Source organism: Vigna radiata, unplaced genomic scaffold, assembly GCF_000741045.1.
Source record: "Vigna radiata var. radiata cultivar VC1973A unplaced genomic scaffold, Vradiata_ver6 scaffold_70, whole genome shotgun sequence".
Taxonomy (NCBI): domain Eukaryota; kingdom Viridiplantae; phylum Streptophyta; class Magnoliopsida; order Fabales; family Fabaceae; genus Vigna; species Vigna radiata.
Window position 1 is genome coordinate 164235 of NW_014542367.1, and position 11581 is coordinate 175815.

Sequence of the window (11581 nt, forward strand, 5' to 3'; positions counted from 1 at the left end):
GTAGCAAAATCTTAATGTACTAACATCCAAATGTACTAACATCACTATGTTCTAACAACTATGATCAATAACAAAATAAAACTAAAAATGTACATAGTTTTCAGACTGATAAGGGCTGGACTAATGAGAGCTAGATTGATGAGGGAGGGACAATGAACTGATTAAGAAATTAGATCTAATTTCATTCAACTAGAAGCTGAATTCATTCTTCAAAGAGTGAAGCAGTCCAATTGGAGAGGAAAAATAATAATTCATTTTGTTTGCTTTTTGGGAGTATTCTTGTTGGATGTGTTGACATATGTGGTGATTTGGCTAGGTGTATGCATTGTGAAAATTGGAAAATAAATTGTGGGCCAAAATTACAAATTCAGCAAATTATAGGAACTGAAATTATATAAGAAAATAATCATACGTTTTGAAACACTAATTTCTACAATTTTTTAAAAGAGTAAAAAATATTTAAGTGAAATTGATGAATTAAAATAAAGGTTTTTATTTTTTAATAATGATACTTTGACAAAAAAAATTTTACAATATTAAAAATCGTGTCATTTTTTGATGGTCTATAATGATATTTATAATTATTATTATTATTGATTATAGAGTAATTTTGGACGAAGCTCGTAAAAACATATTAAAATATTGTAAAAAGAATTGTTGTGTAAGTATCGTTATCCTTTATTTTTACTTGATGCCGTGATGGGTCGAATACACGAAACATTTAAACAAACAGGTGGTGGACAGAGAAGGTGGCGTAACTTGTGAGTGATTTGCGGTGGAGGTGGAGAATGGATGCGATGGAAGAGAGTGAGATAGGTAAAGGGAATGTGAGCTTAGAGGGAGAGAAGGTGATATTGGTCCCTTACATGGAAGCCCACGTCCCCAAATATCACCAATGGATGAAGGACCCTTCTCTCCTTCAGGCCACTGCCTCCGAACCTCTCACCCTTCAGCAGGAGTACCAAATGCAGCTCTCATGGTTCCAAGACCCTTCCAGTTCACCTCTATCTCTGTCTTGTTCTAACCCTAACCCTAATTCTATCACTGTCTCTTCATCCTTTTTCACTGCTCCTCACCTCAATTCTTGCAGAGGAGACCTTCATTGTACTGGACAAGGACTTGGTTGTTGGACAATTCTCGCACGGGGAACCCCACCTAGAAGGTCACTGCCCTTTTCTGTTTCTATTTACTCCGATCACTTCTTTTTGTTTTTTAAATATAACCAAATTTTAACTGCAGCCATGGTTGGTGATGTAAATCTGTTCATGAATGATTTGGATGATCCTCACGTGGCAGAGGTTGAAATAATGATTGCAGAACCAAAGAGGTATCCCAATTTAACTTCCGTTTTATCAACTAGTTTCCCAATTACTCGCGTATACGATTTTGATATAAATAAATTGTGTATTGCCTCATTCTAATTGCAACATGGAGGGAAAAAACGTGAAAAGGGGACTAGCTGTAGCTTACAAAACAACACACTAACTGATGCCCCTCTATAGCTTCGTCTTTTTCTTTGTTGTTGTATATTAGCCGTTATGTTATTATCATAATTGCTCTATCCAAAATGTGTTCATAGAAAAGTTTGTCCAAACAAGTCCTCAGTATTAAATCTCTTCATTCTAACCTCTATCAACTTTCACTTGCTGGCATAGCCGTAGGAAGGGACTCGGGAAGGAGTCTGTTCTGATGATGATGACCTTTGCTATCGAGAAGTTAGGAATTAATATGTTTCTTACTAAAATTGCGGACTCAAATGGAGCATCCCTTGACATGTTCAAAAAATTGGTTTGTACGCTGCTTTTTCTTTTTATCTTTCCTTTTATGTGTCTTACAGCCGAACATATAACTTATTTTTGAGTGGTTACGAGATAATGATGCTTTTGAACAACAAAATTTTATGTTTGCTCAACATATTCTTTAATTTTAGAGACATGATCATTCTATAGATTGACTTCATGCACTCCCGTGTTAACTCTCTCTCTCTCTCTCTCTCTCTCTCTCTCTTCCAAGGGTTATTAAGTTTTGTAGGTTTGACTCAGTTCATGGATTTTGTGTAGGGGTTTGTGCAAACTTCATATAGCAGCATCTTCAAGGAGGTGAGAGCATTTAAATTTCAATGCATTGCTCAGGAAAAAACATATGCTTTGTTCTCACATGATTGAAAGTGCAAGTTATTATTTAAGTTTAGCTAAGGAATCTAACTTTTCTTTTCTCAAATAAATTCGGGTTGAAATCCCTATGATTTGTGCTTATTTAGTAGGAGGTTCAAGCTAATTGATTATTGTAAATTGACCTCCGGAATGTAAGTTTCCTGCAAATCAGTCCTATTCTCAACTATTATAGACTTATAGTGATTACCATGTTTTGAGTTTATTATACAAATAGAAAGCCAGGATTAAAAGAACGAGTACAACAACACACTACAGAGGTTGAAGCTTGTTAGGCAATTAGGCTATTAATGTTTCCTTCTTCTCTCATATACTCTCCATTACCTAACATATGGTGATTACCATGTTTTGAGTTTATTATACAAAAAGAAAGCAAGGATTAAAAGAACGAGTACAACAACACACTACAGAGGTTGAAAATTGTTAGGCAGTTAGGCTATTGATGTTTCCTTCTTCTCTCATATAATCTCCATTCCCTAACATATAGTGATTACCATGTTTTGAGTTTATTACACAAATAGAAAGCCAGGATTAAAAGAACGAGTACAACAAAACACTACAGAGGTTGAAGCCCTAACAAGCTTTGTGTAGAAGAACAAAACCATTCCCAAAATGATAATTAACACACTGTACGCATAGAAATGTGTGTGCGTTCGTGTACAAATAATCTAAATTGATATTGGATATTTGCATATTTCTGTACACTTTTGAACCAATTTTTCTCTGATTCGAAACATCAAACTTGTTCTACTAAATTCACTCACATAGAAATTGCCATATGTTTCAAGTAAAAAAAGTCATAAATACGGTGAAATCTGAGTCCCACAAACAGCAAAAAAAAATTGAAAAATGTGCTATTAGATTTTCCAGTCATTGGTGGGAACTAGTTTTCCAGTGAATTCATTGTATTTATTGTGATTTTTGTTTGAACGTCTGTTGAATTCCATAGTTTTTATGCAGGTGAATTTAACAGGACAAATTTCATGTCTTTAATTATTCAAAACATAAATTCTATCTTAAAATCATTTTTTAGTGAAATATATAGTATACATTTTACGAGTGATATGTTAGGGATGTGTTGGTATTAGAATAAAGGTCCAACATTCCAACACTTTAACCAAAAGGAGTGTCTACTTCACATATTTTAACCATTTTTTAGAACATCATAAATAATGAAAACCTTTAGCTTATGTATATCCTGAGCTGTATATTAGAAAATTATTCCTTTTATGTTCTTTCAAAGGAATTGACATTATACCTGTTTGATAATGGTACCTTCTCGGATTCTGTTATCTCCAATGCTCGAACACTCCTTTCCTACCGTTATGGCCTATTTATCTTGGTATCTAGTGCCTTAATCATGGTTGAGTTTTGATAAACTTTGTATACTATAATGCTTCACATTTATGTTCCACTATGTCTTCTTCCTTCTGTAGAATGTTTAATAATAGCTCGTTCCTACTTTACAGGTCACTTTGGAGTTGCAAGTAACACAGTCCAAGAAAGAGGAGATGCTTGGTTTAATGAAAATGGTAATCAAACATACATAAAAGTAGCAATATCACTTCCAGTTTATTTATTGGTAATAGAATGATATCTTCTGTTGCTATTTTGTTTTGTGATGTCAGCTTAAAGTGTAACTATGCTAAATTCTGACCTTATTCATATAACTCTAACCCGTCTAAGTGTAATAATCTGGAACTATATTAACGGTGGAAATGTTTAGCGTGTTTATGTTTTTCTTTTCCTTTTAAATGAGAAGAACAGACCCGATGCAGAGGAGAAAAGGCTTCTGAATTGTTTGATTTTTGGTTTTTTAAAGTATGTTTTAACTTTAAGTATGTTAAGATAGCACAATCTGGAGTGGATGTATCAGAATAAACTTTTTAGTCGAGAATAAAAGTTAGAAGTGTTTGTTCTTTAACATTATTTTTTCACATCAAATCTTATGTTAAAATATCATTCTTATAGTCAATTATGCATTTGAAGAATTGTTTGCTTTTAAAATCTCACGTGATTTTCATACTTTTATTATTTTGTTATTAAAAGGCATCCGTAAATTAAAAGAAAAAAAATGTGTGTATATATATATATATATATATATATATATATATATATATATATATATATATAAAAGAGTTTTTGACCTTGACTTTGTAAAGTAAGAGTTTTAGCAATATTGGAATAAACTAGTTCTTTTGAATAATTTTCAAAACGTGATAGATATGTATCATGTGACATCTCAATTATATGAAAAGGATATATAATATAAAAACGTTCTCAAATATAATACTGGAAAGTAGTTAGATAAATAATTAGGATTACAGTCATCTAATAAGATCTTAGAATTTAAACTTTAACAAAAGAGGCTTAACTTTAAAACTTAACATAAGAAGTATTTCAAAAGAACATAAGATGACTAGGAAACTTCTAGGAAGAATAGGCTGTAGCATCGGCATCTTTTAGCTCTTGCTCCAGGGGAACTTCCTTAACATCTGCTCACATCCAAGTGGATGATCATCGAACTTCCTCAACATCTGCTCACATCCAAGTGGATGATTATCGCAAAAGAAAACATACACAAACAAGCAAGGGTGAGCTAGGTATAAAAAGCATGTTATCAATCTTACACAACTTGCAAGGTTCAATCAAATATACAAGATCACACAACATGACTTGTTACACTTTAAAACCAACTCGTTCGGACTAGAATGATTGTTAAGCTATGGCGGGTTGTGCACTCGTGGTGGCCTCTACTGCTTTGCAAAGCCATTGCCAATGAGTTTCATCCTCCCACACTTATGAGGTTAGTATGTTACGTGCCTTGGAGCATACTGGAAGACCTCCTGCTACTACTTACCACATGATTCAATCTTCTCTACTTGAGGATGATTGATCATTGTAGTTTCAGGATAACCTCAATGCTGAGCTACCATGCAAATCATTCTACACACTACAAGGGAACCACCATATATCCTCTCCTTGAGGCCATGGAATTACGTCCAAGAACCACACATTTACTTGAATCACCACTTTGTACATTCAATCATCATACATGCTTCATACTTTCACATGTACTAGATGTTCCCCAAACAATAATAAAAACAATAATCAAAATAATGACAAGACAACCATACCACCCAAAATAGTCAACCACATACTAAACACACCACCATTCTTCTATAAAGACAACTAATCCATAAAATACTGTATACCTACCCAAGTCAACCAAAATAAGAAATAGTGAAATATATATTAGACACGCCCCCTTTCTAATAAGTAACACCCAACTCCATTAAAATAAAATAAATTCTATACATCCACCCAAGTGGACCCCACATCCATCAAAATAAAACAACCCATTTTCTCACTCACCTTTACGTAAACCACTCACCACCCATCACCACCTATATATCTTTATCTTACTTATTTTAACCACTCATGGCCCACCACTTACAACTCTCCCTCTCATTATAGACATCCACCCAAGTGGACCCCACATCCATCAAAATAAAACAATGCATTTTCTCACTCACCCTTATGTAAACCACTCACCACCCATCACCACCTATATATCTTTACCTTACTTATTTTAACAACTCATGGCCCACCACTTACAACTTTCCCTCTCACAAACTTTATCCCTTTCATAAATCACTCTTCACTCTCCATACCCTTTTTATTTATTTATTTTAATTAATCCTTCATGGTTCCACCATTACTTGTTTACGTTACCACTTTTTGCTCACCTCTACACTCCTTAATTTATCAAACTCTCATCTCAACCACACGGTCCCACACTTTTTTTTACATATACCATAAATTTTCGATCATTTACACTTTCTCTTAAACAATATTTACGTAACCCTACTCATTGCAAACTCTCTCACTGACACCATCTTCTCCAAGGAAAGTCTCGTCATTCCTACTGCATAAGGACCCCTAACATTTCCACTTCTTTCTAATATTTTTCATCTCAAGTTTCATTGGGTCTAGGAACCCACCCAACATCACTAAAAACAAAACCTACTTCTACCTTCACCCTTTATGCCACAGAGAAGAATTGCACCCAGAGAAGAATTGCACCAAGAGAGCTGCCCTACCGATTATGAAAATCCTTCTATCCACCTTAATTCCAATACACCCGTAAGGTGCATCCCACATGATCATTTGACATAACTAAAACCAAAGTTTTTACTTCATATTAAGAAACCACAAGTCATCACGTCTCCTATAACTCATCATTAATAACAAAAATGCAGAAAATTTATACCAAGAAACCAAAACCAGAAGCAGAACAACGACTAGATCTTTATGAACATCTAGAATTTCATGACAATATTACATCACCGAAACAACAAATTAAAGTAAACTCTTCTTACCTTTTTGGTTCTCACAGTATAGCTTAATTGAGACGCCCTAACAGTGCCTTACCCAACAGAACGCGATAAACCTATAAACCACAACATTGGTGGTAGAGAACGGCTCTTAGAGCTCGATAGAATAAGGGAAAATATAAAGAATGCTACATGCAAGGCAAAACCTTTGCATGAGTAAAACCCTAGGGTGCGGAGGATGGGATAATTGCCTTATCAGCCGAGAGATGAGAAACTAATCAGATGGATTGGAAGCTCTCGACTCCAGGAATGTGGGGACATCACCTATTTGAAAATTCAATGGTGGAAATTTGAGGAAGGGTAGAGAGAAGATGAAGCAAGGTTAGAGAGAAGACAGAGAAAAATAGAAAATCTGAGTTCTAGAGAGAATGGGAAGTTGGCAATTGAATTCAGATTTCTAAAAAGCCCCCTTCTAAGGCTAAGGCATCCATAGTTTTATGGGCCTGGCCGCCGCAACATAAGGCCCAATAGCTCTATATGTTTCGGGCCCTTACATTCTCCCACACATTAAAAATTTTCAACCTCGAAAATTAAGCTTACCAATAATTAGGTGAGGATAGTTTTCTTTCATTTCGTCCTCTAGCTCCCAGGTAGAGTCGCCTGTTCTACCGTCCCAAATGACCTTGACGAGTCTGATGTCTTCTCTCTAGGCTGTTTGGTTTGGCTTTCCTCAACTCTAACTGGCTGCACCTCCACGGATAGATCTTCCTTGACTTGCACATCTTCAGCTTCTAACACATGGGAAGGATCCGGTACATATTTTCAAAGCTGTGAGACGTGAAAGACTGGATGGATATTAACCAGCTGGGGTGGCATAGCTATCTCATAAGCTACCAGTCCTATGCGCCGTAGAATTTGGTAAGGACCAAGATACCTAGGAGATAGTTTACTAGCACGAATGACTCTTCCTACACCAGTAGTAGGAGTCACTCGGAGGAACACATGATCCCTAACTGCGAACTCCAAAGGTCTGCACCTTTGATCAACATAGGACTTTTGTCTACTGTAAGGCGCCTTCATCCTTTCTTGAATGAGCTTCACTTTCTCAGTGGTCTATTGTACTAACTCTGGCCCCGTTACCACGACTTCCCCATCTTGAAACCAACACAACGGTGTTCTGCAGCGCCTCCCATATAGTGCCTCAAATGGGGCCATGCCAATGTTAGCCTGGTAGTTGTTATTGTAAGTGAACTCTACCAATGACAACACATCCTAAGTTATCCAGGATAAACATCCTCAACAAATCTTCAAGTGATTGGATCGTTCTCTCAGACTGGCCATCTGTCTGAGGATGATAAGCTGAAATCATCTGCAGCTTTCTACCCATCTCACTTTGAAGAGTCTGCCAAAACCTGGAAGTAAACCTTGGGTCTCTATTTGATATGATGTTAGAAGGTACACTGTGTAGTCTCACAATCTCCTTAATATATAATTGCGCCAGCTTTGCCATAGACATTCTCAAGTCGATTGCCAAGAAGTGAGCACTCTTGGTCAGTCTGTCCACAATCACCCATATAGCATCGTGCCTCCTAATAGTGCATGGTAAATGGGTAACAAAGTTCATGGCTATGCTATCCCATTTCCACTCGGGAATCTCTAACGGTTGTAATGAACCTCCAGGTCTTTGATGCTCCACCTTGGTCTTCTGACAAGTTAAGCAAGATGCAACAAACTAGGCTACATCTTTCTTCATACCCGACCACAAGAAAGACTTATTGAGATCTTGGTACATTTTGGTCATGCCTGGATGTATACTGAAACAACTACAGTGCCCCTCTTCAAATATTAACCTTTTTAATTCTCCATAATTAGGGACACACGTCCTACCCTGGAATCGTAAAAGACCATTCGTCCCTGTGTTGAAGTCCCTTTCTTTTTCAGTACCAATTAGAGTTATGGACGTCTGAAGCTCGGGGTCTAAAAACTGCCCTTCTTTAATACGTTCTATCAAGCTACTAGACACCATCAACTTACTGCATCTGATGTTGTTAGGCTCTAACTCAACCTGTAATCTCAAGTCTCTAAAGCTCTCAACCAACTTCAACTCTCTAACCATTAAGCAAGAAACATGTACCGACTTCCTACTCAATGCGTTTGCTACCACATTTGCTTTCCCAAGGTGGTATAAGAGTTCAAAATCATAGTCCTTGAGGAACTTCATCCATCTCCTTTGCCTCATGTGTAGCTCTTCTGATCAAATAGATACTTCAAACTCTTGTGGTCATTGAACACCTGAAATTGAGGCCCATACAAGTATGTCTCCAAATCTTTAATACAACCGCGGCCAACTCTAAGTCATGAGTGGGGTAATTCTTCTCATGCACCTTGAGTTGTCTTGAGGCATAAGCGACTACTCTCTTCTTTTGCATCAACACACACCTCAATCCCTGGTAAGAGGTATCATAGCAAACCTCAAAAGTTTTACCTATGTTAGGATTGACTAACATTGGGGCGCTTGTCAACCTTTGCTTAAGCTCTTGGATGTTAGTTTCACACGTATCAGTCCAAACAAAAGGCCGATCCTTCCTGGTCAATTGTGTCAATGGCGCTACGATCCGAGCAAAGTTCTCAATAAAGCGGCGATAATAGCCCGTTAAGCCCACAAAGCTCCTGACCTCAGTAACAGTCTTATGTCTTTCCCACTCCATTACTGCTTGTACTTTCGCTGGATCAACAACAATCCCACAAGCCGAGATAACATGCCCTAGGAAATGCACCTCTTCCATCCAAAACTCACACTTAGACAGTTTTGCATATAGCTTCCTCTCTCTCAAGGCTCCCAGAACTGTTCTAAGGTGCTCTTCATGCTCTTCATGCTCTTCATGCTCTTCATGAGTCTTGGAATAAACTAGTATATCATCTATGAGGACAACCACAAATTTATCCAAGAACGGTCTAAAGATCTTGTTCATGTAATCCATAAAGATGGCTGAAACATCAGTCACACCAAAAGGCATAACTACATACTCGTAGTGGCCATATCTAGATCTGAAAGTTATCTTCTGCACATCCTCAACTTTGACTAAGATTTGATGGTAACCCGAACTCAAGTCAATCTTAGAAAATACAGTAGCTCCGTACAACTGGTCCATCAAATCGTCTATCCTTGGCAACGGATACTTATTTTTTACGGTGAGCTTGTTCAGCAGCCGATAATCAACACACAATCTGGAGCTGCCATCCTTCTTCTTCACCAGCAATACTCGTGCACCCCAAGGTGATACACTGGGCCTAATAAATTGCTTCTCTAGCAGATCTTCGATTTGTTTCTTCAATTCAGCTAACTCTGCCGGAGCCATTCGATAAGGAGTTATAAACATTGGTCTTGCACCTGAAACAAGGTCTATAGAAAATTCTACCTCACTGGGAGGAGGTAGACCACGAACTTCCTCAAGGAATACATCTAGGAAGTCATTCACCACCAGAAGATCTACACTTTGGCCTTCATGAGCTGAAGGGTTTAAGTCTTGAGCCCCGTTCAAGTGAGACAAAATTAAGAAACAGCTAACGCTCTTTATAATGTCCTGTCTCAACACACTGATCGATAAGGACAAATCTTTATCCTCATTGGGGAATATCAGCTTCTTCCTACCGCAATCTAGAAGAATTTGGTTGGCGGATAACCAATCCATGCCTAGAATTACCTCTAGTTCCTGTAGAGGCAAGCAAATAAGGTTCACTCGGAACCTGTGTCCCTCGACCTCAATAGGGCATATGGAGCACACATTAGATGTCCTGACTAACCTAGCTGCTGGTGTAGATACCACCAGATCGCATGGAAGCTCTCTGACTACTAAGCCAAGCCTCTCCAAACAAGCATCAGACACAAAGGAATGCGTCGCCCCCGAATCAAACAAGGTCACACATGAAGCTCCAAATAACAAGCAGTTGCTAACTATCAGGTTACCTACACTGGCTGCCTCAGCTCTAGTCAAGGCGTACATTCTGCCTACAGCCTGTGGCCTAACACTGCCACCTCTCTACACTACTCTCCCAGTTGGGCGTGCCGATGGTACCGTCCTCCTAACTGTAGGGTAATCCCTGCCATAATGTCCATCTTGCCTGCAGATGTTGCATCTCTTGAATCCCACCAGCTGAGGACAAACGGCCTGAAGGTATGGCCCTCCACACCTGAAACATCTCAAGGGGCTAGCAAAGCTGGACTACCCCGATGACTAAGAAGAAGAACCCCTGGACCCAGAAGAAGTAGGTCTAGAGAAAGGGGTTCTCCTAGAACTGGAGCCACCTCTGGATACTGCTGGTCCACCAGCCCTCAGTGGTTGGCTCTGCTGTCTCTGAGGCCCTTTTGGCTCTCCCTTGGTCTTCTCCATGTCACGGGCCATCTCCACTAAAGCGGAAAACTCCTTGATACGCAACCCCTTCACAAGTAACTTTATTTCTTTTCTTAGGCCGTTCTCAAGTTTCCTACATTGTCATTCCTCATCTATCGCCATGGTGTTGAAACGAAGCAGATGTTTAAAGCGGTCTGCATATTCAGAAACTGATTTGTTGCCCTGAGTCAACTCTAGAAACTCCACTTCCTTGGCAAATCTGACATTGTCTGGGAAGTATTTGGTGTAGAATTTAGTTCTGAACAACTGTTTACACCTTGGCAAGTGTACCAGATCGTATCAAGTAATAATAGAACAATAATAATAGGGCTATTCTGTTATAATTTCATTATGGATTCTGAGGTTAAGTGAATTAATGCAATTTTTTATTTTGATTATTGATTTAAGTTGTTCTCTCTCTATGTCTTTCATCTCTCTATCATATTAAAAGCAAAGCTTTTTGCATCAAAATGTGTTTGAATCTACATGCATATTAATTATGAGTTTTAGGGTTTCTAAGTTTAATTGAGAATCTACTTTGATTGAATTTAGNAACTTTCATATGATTAAATGGTTTTTACTATCAATTGAGANTGTNCTTTGGTTGGTAGTAATAATTTCAACTATAATCAATTGAGAATTTACTTTGATTGGTTAGCTTTTAATTTGGTTAGGAGATTTA

General features: G+C 37.8%; 1 protein-coding gene across 2 annotated transcripts; it reads left to right on the forward strand.

Moving 5' to 3' along the window:
- Positions 1–690: 690 nt before the first annotated feature.
- LOC106779961 (N-acetyltransferase 9-like protein) lies at positions 691–3958 on the forward strand. Of its 2 annotated transcripts, none has more exons than XM_014668180.2 (6): positions 691–996; positions 1091–1162; positions 1240–1327; positions 1656–1792; positions 2061–2099; positions 3641–3958. In XM_014668180.2, the coding sequence occupies exons 1-5, from the start codon at positions 789–791 to the stop codon at positions 2081–2083; spliced, it is 528 nt and encodes a 175-aa protein (XP_014523666.1). In that variant the 5' UTR covers positions 691–788; the 3' UTR covers positions 2084–2099; positions 3641–3958. The 2 variants fall into 2 exon arrangements, with proteins under 2 accessions (XP_014523666.1, XP_014523665.1); XM_014668179.2 differs by having other exon boundaries at positions 1656–1788.
- The last annotated feature ends 7623 nt before the right edge of the window (positions 3959–11581 follow it).

What these genes read in the sequence shown, in the direction of transcription:
- LOC106779961 (XM_014668179.2), top strand. Translation starts at nt 789, where the DNA reads ATGGATGCGATGGAAGAGAGTGAGATAGGTAAAGGGAATGTGAGCTTA. An exon ending in ATGATTGCAGAACCAAAGAG is followed by an intron (nt 1,328 to 1,655) that starts GTATCCCAATTT and finishes TTGCTGGCATAG; the next exon opens with CCGTAGGAAGGGACTCGGGA. An exon ending in ATAGCAGCATCTTCAAGGAG is followed by an intron (nt 2,100 to 3,640) that starts GTGAGAGCATTT and finishes CCTACTTTACAG; the next exon opens with GTCACTTTGGAGTTGCAAGT.